This window comes from Molothrus ater, chromosome 13 (genome assembly GCF_012460135.2).
Source record: "Molothrus ater isolate BHLD 08-10-18 breed brown headed cowbird chromosome 13, BPBGC_Mater_1.1, whole genome shotgun sequence".
Lineage (NCBI taxonomy): Eukaryota > Metazoa > Chordata > Aves > Passeriformes > Icteridae > Molothrus > Molothrus ater.
Window position 1 is genome coordinate 3,176,667 of NC_050490.2, and position 25,626 is coordinate 3,202,292.

General features: G+C 54.7%; 2 protein-coding genes across 3 annotated transcripts; one reads left to right on the plus strand and one right to left on the minus strand.

Moving 5' to 3' along the window:
• Positions 1-3,984: 3,984 nt before the first annotated feature.
• LOXL1 (lysyl oxidase like 1) lies at positions 3,985-16,796 on the plus strand. Of its 2 annotated transcripts, none has more exons than XM_054516284.1 (7): positions 3,985-4,882; positions 5,057-5,479; positions 9,915-10,023; positions 11,915-12,052; positions 13,009-13,165; positions 14,193-14,288; positions 15,679-15,798. In XM_054516284.1, the coding sequence occupies exons 1-7, from the start codon at positions 4,342-4,344 to the stop codon at positions 15,796-15,798; spliced, it is 1,584 nt and encodes a 527-aa protein (XP_054372259.1). In that variant the 5' UTR covers positions 3,985-4,341. The 2 variants fall into 2 exon arrangements, with proteins under 2 accessions (XP_054372259.1, XP_036245670.2); XM_036389777.2 differs by lacking the exon at positions 3,985-4,882 and adding an exon at positions 16,673-16,796 and having other exon boundaries at positions 5,137-5,479; positions 15,679-15,794.
• Position 16,797: 1 nt separating this feature from the next.
• On the minus strand, positions 16,798-24,572 carry LOC118690741 (zona pellucida sperm-binding protein 3-like). Its single transcript, XM_036389680.2, has 9 exons — positions 23,688-24,572; positions 22,087-22,205; positions 20,684-20,787; positions 19,965-20,142; positions 18,813-18,933; positions 18,618-18,709; positions 18,389-18,504; positions 17,981-18,064; positions 16,798-17,824 (listed from the first exon to the last, which is right to left on the minus strand). The coding sequence occupies exons 1-9, from the start codon at positions 24,072-24,074 to the stop codon at positions 17,715-17,717; spliced, it is 1,311 nt and encodes a 436-aa protein (XP_036245573.1). The 5' UTR covers positions 24,075-24,572; the 3' UTR covers positions 16,798-17,714.
• Between the last annotated feature and the right edge of the window lie 1,054 nt (positions 24,573-25,626).

The following is a 25,626-nucleotide window of genomic DNA, read 5'->3' on the forward strand; positions in this document are numbered from 1 at the left end:
TAGGATCTCGGGAAACTGAGGCAGCACTGGGGACGTTCCTTTGGGATGTGTCTCCCTTTTCCTGCTTTTTCCTCCTTTCTTCGAAGATGCTCCCCCTGCCTCCTCTCTACGGGGATTTGGGGATGATGGTTTTTGTGGAATTCAGGAAAAACCCAGCTGGGATGGGGGAGAGCAATCCTAAGAAAGAGAAACATCCATGGATGGATGGATGGATGGATGGATGGATGATGGATGATGGATGGATGGATGGATGGATGGATGGATGGATGGATGGATGGATGATGGATGGATGGATGGATGATGGATGGATGGATGGATGGATGGATGATGGATGGATGGATGATGGATGGATGGATGGATGATGGATGGATGGATGATGGATGGATGGATGGATGGATGGATGGATGGATGGATGGATGGATGGATGGATGAATGGATGGATGATGGATGGATGGATGGATGGATGGATGGATGGATGGATGATGGATGGATGGATGATGGATGGATGGATGGATGGATGGATCCATGGATGGATGAAGGATGGATGGATGGATGGATGGATGGATGGATGGATGGATGATGGATGATGGATGGATGGATGGATGGATGGATGGATGGATGGATGGATGGATGATGGATGGATGGATGGATGGATGGATGGATGGATGGATGGATGAATGGATGGATGGATGGATGGATGGATGGATGGATGATGGATGGATGGATGGATCAATGGATGGATGAAGGATGGATGGATGGATGGATGGATGGATGGATGGATGGATGGAGTGGGATCCCAGCCTGGGAAGGATTCACTCCGAACCCAGAATCCATCTGGGAATATCCATCCAGGTCACAATAGGGCTCTGTCCCGGGACTTCAGGGATTTATAGGAATGGCCTTTCCCAAGGTGATGTCAGGCCTGGGAAGGGTTGGAATTCCCAGTGGGACTCTCCTTCTGTAATTCCCACCTTGTGACAATGGGGACATCCTAGGAAGTGAATTCCATGTTCTCATCCCAAAAACCCACAGGGATACCAGGACAGGGATTTGGGGGAATACCAGGACAGGGATTTATGGGAAGAACGGAAATGCAGATCCAGGGATAAAATCCATGGAATGGTTTTGGGAAGAGGAGATACCCCAGTGGGGGATCCAAAGGAATTCCGGCTGCTCCCAGATCCTGCTTTTTCCATCTCCCATCCCAAGGTGAATCCAGGGAATTTCAGTTCGGCCTCAGGGATAAAAATCCCTAAAAAATGGTTGGAGTGGGAGCACATCCCAAAAAATCCTTCCGGGGTCCAGGGAGAAAATCTGGCAAAAGCTCATCCTTGGAGAATCCAAGGATTCCTGTCTGGGTGGAGCTTTTCCCATGGGAATTCCATGGAAGACAATGGGAAGATGGGGATGATTCTATTCCCATTCCCTGATTTCCCTCCCTCACCCTCCTGCCTCGGTTTTTATTGTAATTCCTTGGAATTTTCCAAGGAAAAACTGGAAATTTGATCCCCAGAATAAATTCCTGCAGGGAATTTTCCTCCACATTTTTCCAGGCTCATCCAGGATTTACTGGGATCCCCCCCAGCTCTAATTCCCAAACCAATCCTGATTTTTCTCATTTTTTCCCATTCCCCTTCCTATTTTGATGGGAAGGTCAGTTCAGTTTCCCACCTTTTTCCCATTCCTGCTTTTCCTGGGATTTTAAATCTGGAATTACTTGGACCTGACTCTGCAGCTTCAGAAAATCCAGAGCTGCTCCTGATTTCCTCTGTCTGGGGTTGGGAATTCTGGGATGCTCTGGAATTCAGGATTTGGGAGCTTTGGGATGGGGCTCCAAAAAAAAAATCCCATCCTGGATCATTTTCCCACCCAATTTCCCAATTTTGGGGGGAAAATTCCATGGATTTGGAGTCCCTCTAAGCCCCGATTCCATCAGGAGGGAATTCCAGTCTTCCCAGAATATCCCGGTTTGGGAATGTCCCAGGAATTCATTCCCATTACCTGTGGGGGGAAAGGATGGGAATTCCCATGGGATCGGGATCTTCTGGAGCCCCTGGACAATGGGATTTGTTCTGTGCAGATGTTGGGCTGGACTCGGGGATTTGGGGTTTGAGATTTGGGGATGTGGAATTGGGGATCTGGAATTGGGGATTTGAGGATTTGGGATTTGGGGATTTGAGATTTGGATTTGGGATTTCAGACTGGGAATCTGGGATTGGGGATTTGGGGATTTGGGATTGGGGATTCAGGAAGTTGGGATTTGGGGTTTGGGGTTTGGGATTTCAGATTGGGGATTTAAGGATTTGAGGATTTGGGGATTTGGGATTTCAGATTTGGATTGGGGATTTGGGGTTTAGGGATTTGACACTGGGGATTTGGGAATCCTCTCCACCCCCTGGATCTGGGAATTTCTCCTGCCCCGGTGCTGGGATCAGAACCTTCCGGAGCCCCAGAACCTTCTGGAACGTGTGGAATTCCCGCTGGGAATGTCGGGACGGAGGCGATTCCCCAATTCCAGCCGGGAGTTTGGGATTCCCCGGTCCCGCTATCCCGAGAAATCCCGATCCCAAAAATTCCCGGGTTTTCCCGGGATTGGCTGCTCCAGCGCGGGCTGCTGGCGCCCCCTGGCGGCGGCGACACCGCCCGTGACACTGGAGGGATTTGGGATTTGGGATCCGGGATTTGGGATCCAGCGCTCGGAATATGGGATTTGGGATTTGGGGATTTGGGATCCGGGATTTGGGATCCAAGGTTCGGGGTTTGGGATTGGGGATCCAGGATTTGGGATACAAGATTTGGGGTTTGGGATCTGGAATCCAGGATTTGGGATCGGGGATTTTGGATCTGAGATTTGGGATCTGGGGTTTGGGATCCGGGATTTGGGGTTTGGGATCCAGGATTTGGGATACAAGATTTGGAGTTTGGGATTTGGGGTTTAGGATCTGGAATCCAGGATTTGGGATCAGGGGTTTGGGGATTGGGATTTGAGAATTGGGTATTTGGGATCCGGGATTTTGGGTTTGGGATTTGGGAATTGTCCCGGAGTTCCATCCCGCCCTGCTCCATCAACTCCAGGATTCCTAGAGGAGAAAAACCCTGGAATTTTTTGGGGATCCAGAGGGGATTGGGGTCCCACCAACCACGGGGTTTGGGGATTCCCTCCTCGAATCCCATTTTTTATTCAACATCCCCCAAAAAATAAGAATGAGTTTCCAGCCAAATTCCTGTTTAATTCCAGGCGTTCTCTGCCATAATTCAGGATTTAATATCCAGGGAGAAAACTCCAAGTGGCCCCGAAGAGGCAAAATTTGGGAGAAAATCCCATTTTTGGGCAGGGTTATCCTTTGGGAAGGGGCTTTTCCCGGGAAAATCGGGAAGTGGTGGGAATTGGGCAGGAAAAGGGATCCTTGAAGGGTTCAAAAAGCGGGGAAAAGGGAAATTCCACTTTTTTAATCCCAGCTGGATGCAATTCCCGCCCTCTCCCGGAGGGTAGGACCCGCTCTGGAGGCGCTTCCCGGGACTGAATCCCGAGGAATTCCACCCAAAATTCACTCCGGGAATCACTCCGCGGTTCAAAAAGTGGGGAAAAGTGAAAATTCCAAGTTTTTTTTTCCGCCTGGATGCACTTCCGGAGTGCGGGAACCGCTCTGGGAGCGAAGCCTTGGAGCGAATCCCGCGAATTCCAGCAGAATTCCTCCTGGAGGAGGAGGAGGGAGAGGGAGAGGGAGAGGGAGGAAGGCTCGGAAAAGGGGGGGAAGGAAAAAGAGGAGGAAAAGGGAGAGGAGGAGGACGAGGACGAGGACGAGGAAGGCTTGGGAAAAGAGGAGAAGGAGGAGAAGGAAAAAGAGGAGGGAGACGAGGGAGAGGGAGGAAGGTTTGGAAAAGGAGAAGGAGGAGGAGGGACAGGAGGAGGGGGAAAAAGAGGAGGAGGAGGCGGGGTCGGAGGAGGAGGAGAAGGGAGGAAGGCTTGGAAAAGGAGGAGAAGGAAAAGGAGGAGAAGGAGGAGGAGGAGGAAAAAGAGGAGGAGGAGAAGGAAAAGGAGGAGAAGGAGGAGGAGAGGAGAAGGAAGTGGAGGGAGGAAGGCTTGCAAAAGGAGGAGAAGGAAAAAGAGGAGAAAGAGAAGGAGAAGGAGAAGGAAGAAAAGGAGGAGGAAAAAAAGGAAAAAGAGGAGGAGAAGGAAAAAGAGGAGGAGGGAGAGGAGGAGGAGGAGGAGGAGGAGGCGCTGCCGGCCCCGCGCTCCCGGCGCGCTCCGAGCGGGACGGGCCCGAGCGGCGCTGCCCGGCCGGCGGTGCCAGCGGCGGTGCCAGCGGCGGTGCAGCCGCACGGGGCCATCCGGCGGCGATGGCGGCGGGGCTGTGGCGGCGCGGGGCGCTCTGGGCCGCGCTGCTGCTGCTGGCGGCGGCGCAGGAGCCGTGGCGGCAGCTGATCCAGTGGGAGAACAACGGGCGGCTCTACAGCCTGCTCAACAGCGGCGCCGAGTTCGTGCCCGCCGGGCAGGAGCGGCCCCCGGGCAGCCGCCTGTGGCTGGCGGGCACGGCGGGGACAGCGGGGACAGCGGGGACGGCCGGCAGCGTCCGCCGCCAGGCGCCCGCCTCGGGGACAGTGCGGGGACAAGCGCGACATCCCTTCGGGTTCGGCCAGGTGCCGCCCAACTGGCGGGACGGAGCGCTGGGCGACGGCGGCGCGGCGGGACAGCGGCGACAAGCGGCGCGCGGGCGGCAGGCGACAGCCTCGGGGGTGGCCGTGTCGTCGTTCGCCTTCGCCTCGGCGGGACAGCCGCCCTTTGTCGCCGCGGGGGTGGCGGGACAGCCGCCCTTTGTCGCCGCGGGGGTGGCACCGCACGGGGAGCGCCCCGAGGGTGTCCCCGCGTCGCGGAGCGCGGTGGCGGCGGGGACAGGGATGGGGACAGGGATGGGAACGGGGATGGGGACACCTATGGGGACAGGGATGGGAACCCCTATGGGGACAGGGATGGGGACAGGGATAGGGACAGGGATGGGGACCCCTATGGGGACAGGGATGGGAACCCCTATGGGGACGCCTATGGGGACAGGGATGGGGACAGGGATAGGGACAGGGATGGGGACAGGGATGGGAACGGGGATGGGAACAGGGATAGGGACAGGGATGGGGACAGGGACGGGGGCGGCGTTCCCGCTGCAGCCCCGCGCGCTTCCCGAGGATTTCGGGGAGGAGCCGCAGCCCTACGGAGCGGCGGGAGTGCCGCTGGATCGCCGCTACTCCCACAGCCTTTACCACGACGGCGGCCCCGAGGCGCAAACCGGGATGGGATCCATGGAAAATCTGGGATTTGGGGCGCAGTTCCCGCCCCACGAGGCGCAGCCGCCCTTCCGGGCGCCCGAATCCTTTGGGGTCGCTCATCCCGAGCCCTTCATTCCCGAAATTCCTCAGGCCGTGCCCGACAGCCAAGCCCGGCTCAGCGTGGGCAGCGTCTACAGGCCCAGCTTTGGGGCCAGAGGTGAGTTTGGGGTTTCCTTGGGGTTCCCTTGGGATGGGCGGACTTCCCGGGACTCGCCACAGGGAGTTTGGGAATGATGGGAACGGGGAGGGCAAGAGCAGGGCCCGCTCGGGGGGCTGGCCCGTATCCAGGCTCATCCCATAATTTTGGGATGAGGTTGTGTCCCAGGGCACCCCAAATTTGAGGGATGAGGTTGGGCTGTGTTCCAGGTAATCCCAAATTTGTGGGATGGGGCTGTGCCATTTTCCTGGTCATCCCATAATTTTGGGATAAGGCTGTGCTGTGTCCCAGGGCATCCCAAATTTGTGGGATGGGGTTGTGCTGTGTCCTAGGGCATTCCTGGGGCCTGTCCCAGGTAACTCCGTGCTGGATCCCATTTTTCCATGGGACATTTGGGATAGGACAGGGCTGGATCCTGGTTATCCCTGGGATGTTTGGGATGGGATGGGGCTGGATCCCGGTTATCCATGGGGTGTTTATCCCAGTTATCCATGGGATATTTGGGTTTTCCATGGGATGGGAAGGTCTGGATCCTGTGGATCCCATGGTTATCCCTGGGGTATTTGGAATGGGACAAGGCTGGATCCTGGTTATCCATGGGGTGTTTATCCCATTTTTCCATGGGATATTTGGGATGAGACAGGGCTGGATCCTGGTTATCCCAGCCAGGACACGCTCCATTCCCAGATTTTTGGGAATGACAGACAGATCCGTGCTCCTGTCACTCCAGGGTCACTCAGGGGTCACTCTCTCCCCATCCCGATAAAATCCCATGGATTTGGGCTGAGCTTTCCAAGAGTTTTCGAGCCCTCGGAGCCACTCCCAACCCATCCCTCGGGAATCCCATCCCAGCCTGACCCCGTGCCCTGCCCAGTCCCATCCCAGTTTTCTGGGAAAAGCCATCCCAGAGGATTTGGGGTGGTGGGAAGGGCCCAGCCCTGCCCTATACAAACAGAGGGGGGAATGCTGCAGGAAAAACTCGGGAATGGGGATTTTTGAGATTGCAGAGAAGCTGGGAATGGGGCACGAGGGGTGGATGATGGGAGGGATTTGGGAACACATTCAGGGAATGCCAGAATTCCCAAGGCTCTGGAGGGACACTCAAGGACAGCTGCCCTGCTGATGACCTGGCAAAAATTCCAGCCAAATTCCCTGGGAAGGATTCCAGCCAAATTCCCCGTTGGCAGCGTCCATGTCCTTCCAGGATCCTGCGAGTGGCTCCGCCAGGGAATTCTGGACACCCAAATTCCCGGAGCTTCCCCCTTTTCTTGGAGAAATTTCACGGGAATCCAGCTGATCCCCTCAAATTCCGGGTCACTCGTGGTGTTTTGGGAATGTTGTCACCTCCCTGTCACCTCCCGGGGATCCTAATTGGAGCAAACGATGGCTGGCGCCGGATCCGGTGTTAATTGTTAATTATTAATTATTAATGATTAATTCCACGGCCAAAGCTCCTCGGGAGCCTCCTAATCCCGGCCGGATCCGCCAGGAATGTTCGGCATTGCCGGCCCCCGGCCGGGGTTAATGAAGGAAGAATCCGATCCCGCTGGTTCCAGCGGGGAATTCTCGGGGTTCCTGGGGGACTGGGGGCCTGGGGAAATCTGGGAACAGGGGCTGGGAAAATTCCAGGCCTGATCCAGAGGTGGGAGGGACGGGAGCAGCTCCAGGGGGTGGGGAAGGGAAAGGGATCCAGACTCCAAAAGTTTTCCCCACCCAGATCCCAAACCCGATTCCATTTCCAGGGGGTTTCTTCATCCTGATCCCATCTCCAGGGATTCCTCATCCTGATCCCAACCCTGACCCCATCTCCAAAATCTTCCTGACCCCAATCCCAACACAGATCCCATCTCCAGGGGTTTCCTCATCCCAATCCCCACCTGGATCCCCTCTCCGGGAGCTTCCTGATCTCCAGTCCCATCTCCGGGGGGGTTCTCTCACCCTGATCCCAACCCAAATCCCATCTCCAAAATTTCCTGGCCCCAATCCCCACCCAAATCCCACTTCCTGGAGTTCCACACCCCAATCCTGATCCTGATCCCATCTCCAGGGGGTCCTCATCCCGATTCCAACCCTGATCCCATCCCCAGTGCTTTCCCAACCCCAATCCCATCTCCAGGAGGGTTTTTCCCCCTGACCCCATGGATTGGGTCCCCAGGGTTGGATTTGGAAGGAAAGAGGGATTTGGGAATTCCATGGGATGCTGCAGATTTGGGTTCCACCAAGTGGGAGTTTGGTGTCAGCCCCGGATGGGCCGGGAAGTGTCAGAATTCCCAGGAAAGTCTCCCTTTGGTGGGGTCAGATTTGGGATTGGGGTGGTTCTGGGGGCTGGGAATCGCAGGATTCTGTGGGGATGGAGGAGGGATTGGGATTGGGATTGGGATTGATAGAATTGGGATGGGATGGGATGAGATTGGAATTGAGATTGGGATTGCTGGGATGGGATTGGGACTGTGAATGGAATTGGAATTAGGATTGAGAATGGTATTGGGATGGGATTGATGGGATGGGAAGCTGGAATCCCCTTGGTCTCTCCGGCCATCCCCATTTCGACTCCTCCACTCCCAGCCTCCCCTGCTCCCACTTTTCCATGGGATTCTCCCTGTGGGATTTTCCCGCTGATCCCGTACACCTGCACAAACAGGGCCCATGATCCCGATTTTCCCCAGGAATGGACGGAATTCTCCTCTGGCAGCTCCCGGGATTGCTGAGGGGCCGGGTGGGAAAACCGAAAACCTTTTCCCAATGGGATTGTCCCGATCTGGGGGCCGATTTTCCTGGATTTTTGGGAAGCCTCAGCAAAAGCCCCCGGAATTTGGGGTGGGATGGGGACAATTCCAGAGGTGGGGATCCCGATATCCCATGAATTCCAGAGGTTTGACCCCAAGAAGGAGGAGTGAGATCCTATAAAAACAACGGGGCCATCGCAGGGCAGAATCCAGCGGGAAAGGGGAAAATCCAAATCCCATAAAACTCCCCGTTGGTCCCGGAGTCGGATTTCTCTCCAGAGCTTCCAAGAATTCCTTGGAATAAACAACAGCAGGGAGAGAAAAAAATTCTGAAAGGATGGAAAACTTTTCCTTGGCCGGCCCAGGGTGGTTTTCCATGGAGTTTTTTTGTTAGGAATTTTTTTAAGGGATGGGGGAGAAGTTTTTTCCGAGCTCTCCCCGTTGTTTTTGGGTCCCCCCGGGAATTACATCAGCGGGAATGGGGCAGGAAATGAGCTCCAAAGGAATGACGTGATCCCTCCTGGGAAGGCAGGCCCAGAAACAAGGAGGCATTGTTCTCCTTTCCAGGGAAAAACAGGGAAAAATGGGTGAAATGGGGAAAAATGGGGAAAACTGGGGAAAAACAGAGAAAAGTGGGGGGAAAACTGGGGAAAATGGGTGAAAATGGGGAAAAATGTGGAAAAAAATGGGGGGAAATGGGGAAAACTGGGGAAAACAGGGAAAATGGGGGAAAGAGGGAAAAAGGGGAAAACCAGGGCAAAATGGGGAAAACCAGAGGAAAATGGGGAAAAATGGGGATAAAAGGGGGAAAACAGTGATAAAATAGGGAGAAACAGAGAATAACAGGGAAAAAGGGGAAAAATGGGGTAAAAGAGGAAAAAAAACAGGAAAATGGGGGAAAAATGAGAGAGAACGGGAAAAAACAAGGAAAAATGGGGAAAACTGGGGGAAAAATGGGGGAAAATTGGGGGAAATGGGGAAAACCAGGGAAAAACATGACCCCAGTCCCTGTCCACAGGGATGTCCCCATGGTCATTCCCAGATCCCCAATGTGCCCAGGCCTTGCAGTGCTGTGTCCCCAATCCCAGGGGATGTCCCTGTGGTTCCTCAGGTCCCCCAGATCTGATCCTGGGTGTCCCCAATCCCTGTCCCCAATGATGAACCCATTTTCCCAGCAGGTGTCCCGGATCTGATCCCAGATCCCAAATGTCAGGGCCTCCAGGAGCTGCATCCCCTGGGGATGTCACCAGTCCCTGTCCCCCAGTTCCTGTTCCCAATCCTTGTCCTCAGTCCTTGATCCCAATCCCAATCCCGTTTTCCGGCAGATCTCCCAGACCTGGTCCTGGATTTCCCCCATCCCTGTTCCCAAAACCATTCCCATTTCCCAGCAGGTCTCCCTGATCTGATCCTGAATGTCCCCAATCCCTGTCCCCAGTCCCTGTTCCCAATCCTGATCTTGTTTTCCAGCATGTCTCAGATCTGATCCCAGATTTCCCCAATCCCTGTTCCCAATCCCAATCCTGTTTCCCGTCAGGTCTCAGATCTGATCCCAGATTTCCCCAATCCCAGATTTCCCCAGTCTTGATCCTGTTTCCCGACAGGTCTCCCGGACCTGGTCCCAGATGTCCCCAGTCCCTGTCCCCAGTCCCTGTTCCCCAATCACTGTCCCCAATCCCAGATTTCCCTGATCCCGATCCCGTTTCCCGCAGGTCTCCCGGACCTGGTCCCGGACCCCAATTACGTTCAGGCCTCCACGTATGTGCAGAGAGCTCACCTGTACTCGCTGCGCTGCGCCGCCGAGGAGCGCTGCCTGGCCAGGTGCGACACACGGACACACGGACACACGGACACACCGACACACGGACACAGGGACACACCGACACACCACACCGACACACCGACACACGGACACACGGACACACGGACACAGGGACACAGGGACACACCGACACACGGACACATGGACACACGGACACACGGACACAGGGACACAGGGACACACCGACACACGGACACATGGACACACGGACACATGGACACACGGACACACGGACACACGGACACACCAACACACCGACACACGGACACACCAACACACCGACACACTGACACACGGACACAGGGACACAGGGACACACGGACACACGGACACACGGACACACGGACACACCAACACACCGACACACGGACACACGGACACACGGACACGTGGACACACGGACACACGAACACACGGACACACGGACACATGGACACATGGACACATGGACAAACCGGCACACGGACATGCGGACACACCGACACACCGACACACGGACACACGGACACACCGACACACGGACACACGGACACCGGACACACAGACACTGGGGACACAGGACGTGGGAAACGGGAATACAGGGGGGATGGGAATATGGGATATGGGACATGGGGTATGGGATACGGGATATGGGACCTGGGATATAGGATGCGGGATATGGGATATGGGATATGGAACATGGGATACGGAATATGGGTACGGGACACAGGGGGAGACAGGAGAGACAGGATACGGGACATGGGATACGGGATATGTGATACGGGATATGGGATATGGGATACACGATACAGGATACGGGACACGGGATATGAGATATGGGATATGGGATACAGGATATGGCACATGGGATACGGGATATGGGATATGGGATACACGATACAGGATATGGGACACAGGATACGGGATATGGGATATGGGATACAGGATATGGGACATGGGATATGGGAATGGGAGGGATGGGATCCCGGGAATGCGGGATGGGATTCTGAGAATGGGAGAGAAAGGATTCCCGAGAATGCCAGAAAGGATTCTGGGAATGGCAGAGGGAGGATTCCCAGGAATGGGAGAGAAAGGATTCCTGGGAATGGGAGCGCTCTGGGGTTGGGGGATATGGGGAGAAAAGGGGGGAAGGAGGGGGGTGAAGGGGGGCTGGGGTGAGCGGGAAATGGGGAAACTTTGGGAAGGAAGGGATGGGGCGAGATGGGGGTGAAGGGAGGGGAGAGAGGGTCCTGGGATGAGGGAGAGATTGGGGACAGAGGGAATCCCTGGATGAGGGGGAGAGGGGGATGGAGGGGGAATCCCGGGATGAGGGGGAGAGGGAGATACCCCGGGGGAGAGAGGGTGAGGCTGGGGGTGGAGAAGGGGGAGGTGCTGATGAGGGAGAGGGAGGAGGAGGGACGGGGAAAATGGGAAAAAGGGGAAAAAGGGAAGAGGGAAGTGAAGGGTGGAGGGGAGGGAAGGGGAAAAGAAAAAGGGGAAAAAAGGGGTAAGAAAAAAGGGGGGAAAGGGAAAAAAAGGGGAAGAAAAAGGGGAAAAACGGAAGGGAAAATGGGAATGGAAAAGGGAAAAGAGAAAAGGGAAAAGGGAGAAAGGAAGGGAAGAGAAGGCAAAGGAAAGGAAAAGATGGAAAAGGAAAAGGAAAAGGAAAAGGAAAAGGAAAAGGAAAAGGAAAAGGAAAAGGAAAAGGAAAAGGAAAAGGAAAAGGAAAAGGAAAAGGAAAAGGAAAAGGAAAAGGAAAAGGAAAAGGCCCTGGGAAGAAGCCCAGAATTTCCTCCCTTTATCCCTTCCTTTCCACGGGAGGGCATTCCCTGCAGAAAGGGGAATTCCCCCTGAAGGGAGGGGCCAGGGCAGTGCCAGCAGTGCCACCACTGTCCCTGTCCCCGTCCCCAGCACGGCGTACGCGGCCGAGGCCACCGACTACGACGTGCGGGTGCTGCTGCGCTTCCCGCAGCGCGTCAAGAACCAGGGCACGGCCGACTTCCTGCCCAGCCAGCCCCGCCACCGCTGGCAGTGGCACAGCTGCCACCAGTGAGTGTCCCCAGCTGTCCCCAGCACCAGCACCCAGCACAGTGGCAGCTCCAAGGCCTTTGGTGGCGTTTCCCCATTGGGTGGCTTCGTTTTGGGGTCTCCCTTCAGCTCTTTGTCCCCAGTGCCACCATTCATGATGGTGGCAGTGGCACAGCTGCCACCACAGAGTGTCCCCAGGGCTCCCCAGCCTGTCCCCACGGTGTCCCCCTGGTGTCCCCAGGCACTACCACAGCACAGTGGAGTTCAGCCACTACGACCCTGGATGTCACCTGGTTGTCCCCTGCTGTCCCCCTATTATCCCCTGAGTGTCCCCTCACTGTCCCCTTGATTATTTCATTGCTTGTCCCCTGACTGTCCCCTGATTGTCCCAATTGTCCTCTTAATGTCCCCAACCTGTCCCCATGGTGTCCCCACGTCCCCAGGCACTACCACAGCATGGCGGAGTTCAGCCACTATGACCTGCTGGATGTCCCCTGATTGTCCCCTGATTGTCCCCAGATATTCCTTTGGTTGTCCCTGCCTCTCCCCATGACTGTCCCCTCCCTGTCCCCATGATTGCCCCATTGCCCTGATTGTCCTCTGAATGTCCCCACAGTGTCCCCCTGGTGTCCCCAGGCACTACCACAGCATGGCAGAGTTCAGCCACTATGACCTGCTGGATGTCCCCTGACTGTCCCCAGAGTGTCCCTTGATTATTCCTCTGAATGTCCCCTGGGTGCCCCCACTGTCCCCTGAGTGTCCCCTTGAATGTCCCCTGAATGTCCCCCCCCGATTTATCCCATAGCTTGTCCCCTGACTGTCCCCTGACTGTCTCCTGATTGTCCCCCTAGGTGTCCCCACTGTCCCCTGACTGTCCCCAGAGCGTCCCCAAAGTGTCCCCTGAGTGTCCGCAGCCTGTTCCCATGGTGTCCCCACGGTGCCCCCACAGTGTCCCCACGGTGTCCCCATGTCCCCAGGCACTACCACAGCATGGCGGAGTTCAGCCACTATGACCTGCTGGATGTCACCTCGGGCCGCCGGGTGGCCGAGGGACACAAGGCCAGCTTCTGCCTGGAGGACACCACCTGCGACTTCGGCCACCTCAAGCGCTACGCCTGCACCGCCCACACCCAGGTGACACCAGGGGACGATGGCCTTTGGCACCTCTGTCACTTTCGGTCCCTTTTCGTCCCTTTCATCTCCCGGTTTTCTCCCTTTTTTGGCCCTTTTGTCCCTTTCGGTCCCTTTTGTCCCCATTTGTGGCACTGTGCCTGCACTGCCCACACCCAGGTGACACCACGGGGACAGCACCCTTTGTCACTTCTGTCACTTTTTGCCCCTTTTGTCCCTTTTTTGTCCCATTTTCTCCATTTTTTTGTCCCTTTTGGTCCCTTTTGTCCCCATTTGTGGCACTGTGCCTGCACCGCCCAGACCCAGGTGAGAGGACAAAGGGGTTCCCTTCTCCCCCATTTTTCCCCATTTTTCCCCTTTTTTCCCCATTTTTAACCTTTATTCTCCTTTTTTTTTCCATTCTCCCCCCTTTTTTCCCATTTTTCCCCCTTTTTCCCCATTTTTCCCAATTTCCCCATTTCTCACCCCATTTCCCCCTGTGCAGGGGCTCAGCCCAGGCTGTTACAACACCCAAGGGTTCCCTTTTCTCCCTCATTTTTCCCCATTTCCCCCCATTTTTCATCTTTTTTCTCCCTTTTTTTCATTTTCCCATTTTTCTCCCTTTTCCCCCATTTTTGCCCAATTTCCCCATTTCTCACCCCGTTTCCCCCCCAGGGGCTCAGCCCAGACTGTTACAATACCTACAGGGTCCCTTTCCCACCCATTTTTCCCCTCCATTTCCTAATTTTTTCAACAGTTTTCTCCCTTTTTACATTTTTTCCTAATTTTTCCCTTTTTCCCCATTTCTCCCCATTTTTTGCCCAATTTCTTTATTTCTCACCCCATTTTCCCCCTGCAGGGGCTCAGCCTGGGCTGTTACGACACCCGAGGGTTCCCTTTTCTCCCTCATTTTTCCCCATTTTTTCCCCATTTTTTCCCCCATTTTTTCACCTTTTTTCTCCCTTTTTTTTTCATTTTTCCCATTTTTTCTCCCTTTTCCCCCCCATTTTTGCCCAATTTCCCCATTTCTCACCCCATTTTCTCCCTGCAGGGGCTCAGCCCAGGCTGTTACGACACCTACAACGCCGACATCGACTGCCAGTGGATCGACATCACCGACGTCCCTCCGGGGAACTACATCCTCAAGGTTGGGGACATCTGGGGACATCTGGGGACATTTCGGGCTGGAAAATCCCAATTCCAGCCCGGATCGGGTTTTTCCCACTCCTGGCAGTTTTTTCTAGGGTGATTTTCCTGCCTTTTTCCCTTTCCCTCTTGATTTTTTTGGGGATTTTTTGTTTATTTTTGCCCCCCCCCCCCCCCCCCCCCCCGATTTTCCTTTTCATTTTTGGGGATATTTTCTTTATTTTCTGATGGTTTTTTCCCTGATTTCCCCTTCCCTATTGATTTTTTGGGGTTTTTTTCACCCTGATTTTCCCATTTCCCTCTCTTTTTTCCCCTCTGTTTATTTTGCCTGTTCCTGGGTTATATTTTGAGTTTTCCCCCCCAAATTTCCCATTTCCTTATTGATTTTTTGGGGATTTTTTGGTTTGGTTTGGTTTGGTTTTTTTGGGTTTGTTTGTTTGTTTGTTTGTTTGTTTTGCCCTGATTTTCCCATTTCCTTCTTGATTTTGGGGAATTTTTTTTTTTTTTTTGGGGGGTTCCCCCCTCTGATTTTCCCTTTTCCCTTTTCATTTTTGGGATTTTTTGTTTATTTTCTGAGGGGGTTTTCCCCCTGATTTCCCTTTCCCTCTCGATTTTTTTGGGATTTTTCCCTTCTCTTTTCCCTCTTTTTGGATTTTTCCCTGTGATTTCCCCTTTTCCCTTTTCATTTTTGTGATTTTTTTTTTGTTTATTTTTTATGGGTTTTTCCCCCCTTATTTTACCTTTTCCCTGTTTATTCTTTGGATTTTTCTCCCTGATTTTTCCATTTCCCTGTTGGTTTTTGATATTTTTTCCCTTCTTTTTTTCCTGTTTATTTTTTGGTTTTTTTTCCTCTGATTTTCCCATTTCCCTGGTTATTTTGGGGATTTTTTCCTTTCTTTTTTCCTGTTTATTTTTTGGTTTTTTTTTCCCTTATTTTCCCATTTCCTTGGTTATTTTTAGGATTCCCTTCCCCTTGATTTTCCCATTTCTCTGGTTATTTTGGGATTTCCCCCCCTGTTTATTTTTCCTGTTTATTTTTTGGGATTTTCCCCCTATTTTCCCATTTCCCTGGTACTTTGGGGGATTTTCCCCCCTTCCCTTTTTCCTGGTTATATTTGGGATATTTTCTCCCCTGATTTTCCCATTTCCCTGGTTATTGTGGGGATTTTTTTCTTTCCTTTTCTCTGTTTTGGGATTTTTTTTTTAGTTTCCTTTTCCCTGTTATTTTTGGGATTTTTTCCCCTTCCCTTTCCCTATTTTGGGATATCCCCTAATTCTCCTTTTCCCTTTTGGGATTTCTTTCCCTTTCCCCCATTCCCGCTCGATTTTCCCTGTTTTTTTTTCCCTGCTGATTTCTGGGATCCTTTTCCCGGATTTTTTCCCCATCCCAGGTCCAGGTCAATCCCAAATATTTGGTGCTGGAGTCGGATTTCACCAACAACGTCGTGCGCTGCCACATCCACTACACCGGGCGCTTCGTGTCCGCCTCCAACTGCCGCATTTCCCAGTAAGGAATTCCTGAGCCCAAATAAAAACCATCCCAAAAAAAACCCCAAAAAGCCGAGCCCAAAAAAACCCAAATCAAAAAAACCCCGATCGCAAAAAATGCCCATCCCAAAAAGCCCCAATCCCAAAAAAAAAACCAATTCAAAAAAACCCCGTCCTGAAAAAAAACCCAATTTCAAAAACAACTCCATCCCAAAAAACCCCATCCCAAAAATCCCCACCCAAAAAACCCTCATCCAAAAAAACCCATCCCAAAAAATCCTCATCCCAAAAAAAATTCCCAATTCCAAAAAAACCCCATTGCAAAACAAAAAAAATCCCAAAAGCCCCCTGAGCCAAATAAAGCCCCATCCCAAAAAACTCCATCCCAAAAAAAACCCCAATCCCAAAAAACACCGATCCCAAAAAAAATCCATCCCAAAAAACACTGATCTCAAAAAAACCCTGACCCCAGAAAACCCTGATCCCAAAAATCCTCCATCCCAAACAAACCCAAATCACCAAAAAACTCCTATCCAAAAAAAATCCCAATCCCAAAAAATTCCATTCCCAAAAAAATCCCCATTTTTGGGGGATGGGGATTTTTTTTTTCCTTGGGGATCTTTTGGGATGGGTTTTTTTTTGGAATTGGGATTTTGCTCCTTTTCTTTGGAATTTGGGGTTTCAATTGGGAATTTCCTACTTTCCCATGGAATTTTATGGGATTTGCCCATTTGGGGTTGTTTTTTTCCCCCTTTCCCATGGAATTTTCTGGGATTTGGGGTAGGAATTAGGATTTTCCTCCTCCCCCATGGAATTTTATGGGATTTGCCCATTTGGGGTCGGGTTTTTTCCTACTTCCCCATGGAATTTTCTGGGATTTTCCCATTTTCCCTGCAGATCCTGACAGCAGCAGAACCCCAGGAGCATCACCCGTCCCCTTTCCTGGGAAGTTCCCGAGGTGGCTCCGCTGCGTTCCCAAAGTTCCCCCTTTTCCCAATAAAAAGCGGGGAAGCCACAAGAACTCTTGGGAATCGTTTTTATCCCGAATTTTCCCGGCATTCCCAGGGGAATTCAAGGCTGGAATCAAAGCAGGGACCCCCAAAATGCTCCATAAAATCCTCGTGATCCTACAAATCCTTGGGAATTTCTGGGAATGTCCCCAAGTGGGGGAAAGAAAGAGTTCTGGGAATTTTGGGGAGGGAAATCCCATAAATTTTTTTAGGGATTTTTTTCTCTTTTCCTGCTGGAGAGAGCAGAAGTTGGGATTTGGGAATTTTGGGCTGGGAATGGGGTTGGGAATGGAGACAGTGGGAATGGGAATGGGGACACTTGGATTGGGGACATTGGGATTGGGGACACTGGGAATGGGATTGGGGACATTGGGAGTGGGGACACTGGATTGAGGACATTGGGATGGGAATGGGGACTTTGGGAATGGGGACAGTGGGAATGGGATGGGGACATTGGGAATGGGAATGGGGACATTGGGAATGGGGACAGTGAGATTGAATGGGGACATTGGAAAGAGGGACACTGGGACTGGGGACAACCAGGATTGGGGACACTGGAATTGAGAACAATGGGATTTGGGACACTGGGACTGGGGACACTGGGATGGAAATGGGGACATTGGAATGGGAATGGGGACATTGGAATGGGAATGGGGACCCTGGGACAGAACTGGTCACTCTCCCCACCCCATTCCCGGGATTCCCTCCCAGAGTGACCCCTCGGACACCGCGGGTTGTGGGATTTATCGGGATTTCCATCAGTCCTTGTGGGATTTATTGGGAATTCTGTTGGTCCTTGTGGGATTTATCAAGACTTCCATCAGTCCTTGTGGGATTGCTTGGGATTTCCATCGGTCCTTGTGGGATTTATCGGGATTTCCATCGGTCCTTGTGGGATTTATCGGGATTTCCGTCGGTCATTCCGGGGTTCATGGGGAATTCCGGCGCCTGAGGCCGATGGCCAGCGCGGCTCCAGCCACGGCCACGCCGGCCACCGCACAGGCCAGCGCTGTCCCCAGGGCCAGCGGTGCCACCGCGCCTGCCAAGGGACACCGAGTGACACGGAGGGCAGCGGGGATTGTCACCGGGTGCCACCCGGTGTTACCGGTGTCACCCAGTGTCACCCAGTGTCATTGGTGTCACCTGGTGCACCCAGTGTAACCCGGTGTCACCCAGTGTCACCTCAGGGACTCACCCTGGTGGCCCTCAGGGCTCTGGCCATGCTGGGCACTCGAGAGCAGCACGGGACCGATGACAACGTCAGCTTCGGAGGTGGCACCTGGGGACAAGGGACAGTGAGGGACAGTGAGGGACAGTGAGAAGGGATCATCCCCTCTCCACAGTCCCCATGTCCCCCTGTCCCCATGTCCCGCTGCCCCCCTGTCTCCATGTCCCTCTGTCCCCATGTCCCACTGTCCCCCCGTCCCACTGTCCCCATGTCCCGCTGCCCCCCTGTCTCCATGTCCCTCTGTCCCCAAGTACCCATGTCCCCATGTCCCACTGTCCCCATGTCCCCCTGTCCCCATGCCCCCATGTCCCTGGTATCCCCAGTGTTCCCATGTCCCCACGCTGTCCCCACGCTGTCCCCACGCTGTCCCCTCACCGTCCCCGTCGTGTCTCCGGTAGCGGTGGCCGTTCCAGGGCTCCGCCGGCCTCCGGCCGCAGTTGCCCAGCTCACAGCAGCTGCAGATGTCCCTTGTCCCCTCCACGGGCGCCCAGCTGCGACAGGGAGGTGACACCGTCAGCCGATGCCACCATGGAGGCGCCACCAGGGAGGTGCCACCAGGGAGGTGCCACCAGGGAGGTGACACTAGAGAGGTGACACTACTCACGTGTTGCGCGCCTTGCTGAAGGAGCAGGCCTTGTTCAGCGCGTCCGGGCTCTGCTCGGCCGGTGTCACCTTCAGGTGACACGTGATGTAGATCTGTGCCAGAGGACACTGCTGGGGACACCGCGCGGCCACCGGGGTGGCGCTGGGGACAGCGGGGTGTCCCCGGGGTGTCCCCAGGGTGTCCCCAGGGCCTTACCAGGCTGCGGGGGTCGCCGGCGAAGCGGAAGGCGTCGATCTGGAAGCGCAGCACGTCCTGCCGCGGCCGGGGGGTGACAAAGGCCGAGCTGGTGGCATCGGAGCGCCCGTCCACCAGGCAGCTGTGGGGACAGCGGGGTCACACCCTGGGGACAGCGGGGACACAGCCATGGGGACAGCGGGGACACAGCCATGGGGACAGCGGGGTCACACCATGGGGACAGCGGGGGTCACACTCTGGGGACAGCGGGGACATAGCCGCAGGGACAGTGGGGTCACAGTCATGGGGACAGCGGGGTCACAGCCCTGGCTGGCACTGCAGCGTCCCCAAGTGTCCCCAGATCGGCTGGGGAAATGACGAGTGCTCAGCACCTCCTAGAGCTGAAAATGTCCCCAAAATGTCCCCAGCTCTCTCATTGAAGTCACCACCCCTTGTGTGTCCCCCAGACCCCAAATTGTCCCCAAAAGTCCCCAAACTCACCCATTGAAGGAGATGATGGAGCAGTGGGGAGGGACGAGGTGTCACTACCCCTGACTGTGTCCCTGACCCCAAAGTGTCCCCAGCTGTTCCCAACCCACCCATTGAAGTCAGTGATGGTGCAGTGAGGTGTCACCACCCCCGACCCTGTCCCTCACCCCAAATTGTCCCCAAATGTCCCCAAATTATCCCCGAACATCCCCAGACGTCCCCAAATGTCCCCAGCGCACTCATTGAAGTCGATGATGGCGTAGTGGGACGAGGAGAGCTCACCACGCCCCTGGGTGTCCCCCAGACCCCAAAGTGGCCCCAAATGTCCCCAAACATCCCCAGATGTCCTGAAACCATCCCCAGATGTCCTGAGACCATCCCCAGATGTCCCCAGGTGTCCCTGGCACACCCGTTGAAGTCGATGATGGCGTAGCAGGGCAGGATGAGCTGCCACCTTCCCCATAACCCCTAAGCGTCCCCTGATGTCCCCAAACCATCCCCAAATGTCCCCAGCTGTCCCCAGACGTCATCAAATGTCCCCAGCGCACCTGTTGAAGTTGATGATGGTGCAGTGGGACAAGGAGAGCTCATCACCCCCTGAGTGTCCCCCAGACCCCAAAGTGTCCCCAGACGCCCCCAAATGTCCCCAAACCATCCCCAGGTGTCCCCGGCAGCCCGGCGCACCCGTTGAAGTCGATGATGGCGTAGTGGGGCTCGGTGCCCGCGCCGGGGCCCAGCGTGGCCACGCAGGAGTCGATGAAGAGCCGCAGGGGGACGTGGCTGTGGGCGCCCACCTCGGCCTGGATGTTCAGCACGTCCCCCAGGCGGAACGCCGAGAGATCCCGCTCCGAGCTCCAGTCCTCTGGAAAACCCCACGGGATCAACCCCAAACTGAGCCCAAAATGAGAAATGGGATGGGAAAGGGGGAGTCCCGGGAGATCCTGCTCGGAGCACCAGTCCTATGGAGAACCCCATGGGAAAAGGGATGGGAAAGGGGGAATCCCAGGAAATCCTGTTTAGAGCTCCAGTCCTCTGGAAAACCCAATGGGATCAACCCCAAAGCGATCCCAAAGTGGGAAAGGGGTGGAAAAGGGGGAATCCCGAGAAATCCCACTTGGAGCTCCAGTCCTCTGGAAAACCCAATGGGAAAAGGGATGGGAAAGGGGGAACCCCGAGAAATCCTGCTCCGAGCTCCAGTCCTCTGGAAAACCCAACGGGATCAACCCCAAAAGGGGAAAAGGGGTGGGAAAGGGATGGAAAAGGGGGAAAAGGGGATGGAGAAATGGGGAAATGGGATGGAGAAATGGGGGAAAGGTTGGGAAAAGTGGGGATGGAGAAGGGAGAAAAGAGATGGAAAAGGGATGAGAAAGGAGGGGAAGTGTGGGAAGGCCCCGATCCCGCACCGTTCATGAGGCGCAGGGAGAACAGGAGCTTCTCCTGGGAGGCCAGAGCGGAGTTGAAGGGAGACCAGGTGGGACGGATGGAGCCGCTGGAGACGTTATCCCGCCTGGAAAAGGGAGTTGGAAATGGGAATGGGATCAGGAATGGGATCGGGAATGGGAATGGGGCCATTGGGAATGGGGAGCTCCTGGAGACGTTATCCCGCCTGGAAAAGGGAATGGGGTCAGGAATGGGATCAGGATGGGGACACTGGGATGGAATGGGGACACTGGGAATGGGGACGCTGGAGACGCTACCCCGCCTGGAAAAGGGAATGGGATCGGGAATGGGGTCACTGGGATGGAACGGGGACACTGGGAATTGGGAAACTGGGAAAGGACACTGGGACAAGAATGGGGAAATCGGGAAGGAAATGGAGAAATTGGAAATGGGGACACTGGGAATGAGGAGCCATGGGTGACGTTATCCCACCTGGAAAAGGGAATGGGATCAGGATGGGGACACTGGGATGGGAATGAAGCAGTGGCAATGGGAATGGGGATGCTGGGAATGGGGAAATTGGGAATGGGGACACTGGGAATGGGGAGCCGCTGGTGACGTTATCCCACCTGGAAAAGGGAATTGGAATTGTGATAAGGGAATGGGACATTGGAAATGGGGACAGTGGGTGGGAATAGGGACCCCAGAATGGGAATGGGAATGCCAGGAATGCAGGATGGGATCTGGGAGTCCCAGGAATGTGGGATGGGATGCTGGGGACACTGGGAACGGAGCTTGGACACCAGGATGGGAATGGGGACAATGGGAATGGGAATGGGGACGCTGGGACAGGAATGGGGACACTGGGAATGGGGAGCCATGACGTTATCCCACCTGGAAAAGGGAATTGGAAATGGGAATGGGGACACTGGGAATGGGACACTGGGAATCTGGGATGGGATCCCTGGATGGGAATGGTATTCCTGGGAATGCCGGGATGGGATCCCAGAATGGGAATGGGATTCCTAGGAATGCCAGGAAGGGATTCCAGGATGGGAATGGGATTCCTGGGAATGCCGGGAATCTGTGATGGGATCTGGGATGGGAATGGGATTCCCAGGAATGCTGGGATGGGATCCCAGGATGGGAATGGGAATCCTGGGAATGCTGGAAAGGGATTCCAGGATGTGAATGGGATTCCTGGGAATGCTGGTAAGGTGGGATGGGATCCAGGATGGGAATGGGATTCCTGGGAATGTCAGGAACACAGGATGGGATCCCAGGATGGGAATGGGATTGCTGGGAATGTCGGGAACATGGGATGGGATCCCAGGATGGGATTCCTGGGAATGCTGGGAAGGGATCCCAGGATGGGAATGGGATTCCCGGGAATGCCGGGAGCGCGGGAGGGAATGGGGACGGGCACCTGGGGTAGTGGCACTCGATGGGGATGACGGCCGGGTCGCTGCGCACGATGGCCGGGTTGCTGCCGGGGCTGGGATCGTAGCTCAGGAGCGTCCGGTAAATCAGGGAATCCGGAGTGACCTGGGAATGAACACCGGGAATTCCAGGGGGAAAGGGTTCCTCAATCCCGAGTGAGCAGGGAGTGGAAGGAATGAGGGAATCTGGGAATAAACACTGGGAATTCTGTGGGAAAAGTGTTCCTCAATCCAGAGTGAATGGGAAGTGGAAGAAATCAGGGAATCTGGGGTGATCTGGGAATGAAAACCAGGAATTCAGTGGGAAAAGGGAAGGCAGAAAATGCAGGAATTGAAAGAAATGAGGGAATCCAGAGTGATCTGGTAATAAAAACTGGGAATTTGGGGAAAAAGGGGTTCCTCAATCCTGAGTGAGCGGGAATTGGAAGGAATGAGGAAATCTGGGGTGACCTGGGAATGAAAACCGGGAATTCTGTGGGAAAAGGGAACCCAGAAAATGAGGGAATTGAAAGAAATGAGGGAATCTGGGAATAAAACCCAGGAATCCCATGGGTCTCCAATCAGGGGTGTCAGCAGGGTGAGTGGGAATTCCAAGGAATTGGGGAATTCGGGGTGATTTGAGAATAAAAGTGGGGAATTCTGTGGGAGAGGCCGCTCCTCATCCCAGCAGCACCACTGGGCTGACTGGGAATGCTGGGAGAATTCATGGAAATGGTGGAAAAGGGATGGAAAAGGGGGGAAATGGGGTGGAAGAGAGGGAAAAGGGATGGGAAACCACAGTTTCCACGGAGTTGAATTAAACCTGAGGGAAAAGAGACTTTTCCCAGAGGAATGGGAAAAGCTGCGGGAAAACCGCTCAAATTCCCAGGAAATCGCGGCTCCTCCTTCCCCTGGAATGATCCCGGATCCAGCCCCTGGATCTCCGTGAAACCGGGAACAGGCGCGGCCCCGGAGCCGCTCCCGGTGGGAATCCCGGGATGGGAACGGGACTCACCTGGATCTCCCCCGACACCTCCGGATCTCCTGGAGCCTCTCCCGGGTGGAATCCCAGGATCGGGGCGGGATCCCGGGATCGGGACAAGGACTCGGGAATCCGCACGATCCCGGGAGCCGCTCCCGGTGGGAATTCCGGGATCCCGACAGGACTCACCCGGATCTCTCCCGACACCGCGGGAGCCGCTCCAGGTGGGAATCCCGGGATACGAGCAGAATCCCGGGATGGGAACGGGACTCACCTGGATCCTCCCTAAATCTGGGATTTGCACGGACCCGGGAGCTACTCCCGGTGGGAATCCCGGGATGGGAACGGGACTCACCTGGATCTCCCCGACACCCCGGGATCTCCTGGAGCCTCTCCCGGGCGCGATCCCGGGATCGGGACAGGACTTACCTGGATCTCCCTAAAAACCTGGGATCCGGACAACCCCGGGAGCCGCTCCCGGTGGGAATCCCGGGATAGGAGCGGAATCCCGGGATGGGAACGGGACTCACCTGGATTTCCCTTAAATCTGGGATCCGGACAACCCCGGGAGCCGCTCCCGGTGGGAATATTCCGGTTGGGAGTGCCGGGATGAGAGGTGGGACTCACCTGGACGGTGCTGCCGCACTCGTGCAGGCCGGCGCTGAATGTGACGGTTTTCTGGGATGGATCCAGGCGGGAATGTTTGCAGGCGGCGGGGCCCAGGCTGAGCTCGGCGGCGCTGACCAAGCGGCCGTTCCCGAACAGGTCCCGGTGCACGATCACCACCAGCTGCGCCTCCTGGCACTGCACTTCCACCGGCACCTGCGCCCGGGAGCCCCACCGGGAATGGGAACCGGAATGGGAATGGGAATGGGGCTGCTCGTCCCCCCAGCCCCAGGCATTGGGATTGGGGTTGGGATTGGGATCGCTCCATGCCGGCTGCCAGGGCGGAGGCGCCGAGGCCGCGGGGGCCGCGCAGAGCAGCGCCAGGAGGAGGCGGATTTGGGAGCGCATCCCGGAAAATGCCCGCGATTCCCGGCGCGGAGCCCCAGCCCGGGTTTATATCCCGCTGGGAACGAGCCCAGCTCCCCCCCTTTGGAATTCCAAGGGCGCCCCTGAGCGCGCCCCCGTCATTTCCGAGGTGCGAGGGGTCGGGATGAGCGTTCCCGGAGGATTTTTGGGAATTGTTTATCCCGGCAGGAGCCGCGGAGCCGCGGGCACAGGGAATTGTTTGGGCTCCGCGCTGATAAGGAGCGAGCAGAGGCTCCGCTTTTCCCGGGATCCCGAATTCCAGGGATAACCCCAGAACTCCCGGAGCGCTGCTCTCCCCTCGGATGAGGAATTTGGGGATGGGGGGGGGGTGTTATCCCAAAAAAATGAGGCTCCGACCTCGCTCCCGGAGCTGGAATTTTGGGGTGTCCGGTGATCCAGACCCCTCTGGATGCACAAATCCCGAGGTTTTTTGGGATACAGCCTGGTTTATCCCCCTTTTCCCAAAAATCCTCACCCAAGGCTCCGGGATCCCAAATTCCAGTGAAAATCCCTCGTTCTATCCCCCCCCCCCCCCGCCAAAATTATGGGATTTGAGTTTGGATCATGGGGAATCACCAAGACCCCCAAAAATTCCTTCATTTTCCTCCCTCCCGACTCTTCCCATTCCATTGCATCCAAGGAAAGGAGAAAAACAGGGAAAACTCCCTGGAATAAATCCCATGGATTTTCCAGGCTCATTCCAAATTTTCCTTTTTTTTTTTTTTTTTTTTTTTTTTTTTTGGTGGGGTCATTTCATGCCCTTTATTATTCCAATCCCGGATTTTAATGGATTTTTTAATGGAATTCTTTTTTTTTTTTTTTCTTAACGGAATTTTTAATGGAATTTCTTTTAATGGAATTTTTAATGGAACTTTTTAATGGATTTTTTAAAACGGCGTTTTAATGGAATTTCTGTCCCTCCTCACCACTCCCCCCCCACCTCCCCTTTCCCAGTTTTCCATCAGCTCCATTCTTCCCAAAACCCAAAATCCCTCTCCCCCTTTTTCCTGGAAAAATCTCAGATTTGGGATTTCCTTTTTTTTCCAAAATCGGCCCCAAAGAGGAATTCCTGGCATTGATCCCAAAAGAATTCCAGGGGTTTTGGAGCTGGAACTGGCTCAGCATTCCCAAGAAATTTTCTGGATCAGCATCAACCCCTCAGCTGCTTCCAGGGGTTTTCTGCTCATCCCAAAATCCCCCAGTCCTGGGGATTTTTAGGAGTTTTGTTTTTTTTTATCCCTGTGTTTAAAATACTGCGGAAATTCCCGGAATTCCAGAGGCTGAGCTCCTGCGTCAGGGAGATATCGGGAATTCTGGGGCTGAGGGGGGAAAATCCTTGGATTCAAGGCTTCTCCTCACCCCAGGAAATTCCGGGATCCCTTTGGGATTTGGGGAAAAATCCCTCGGGATGGAGCCAGAGGGAGAAAAATCTGGGAATGGGGGTGGGTTCCATAGGGAAAAGGGGATTTCTGATTTCCTGGGAAAAAATGTGAGAAGGAGTTTTTGGGAATTCTCAAGAATCAAATCCAGGTTT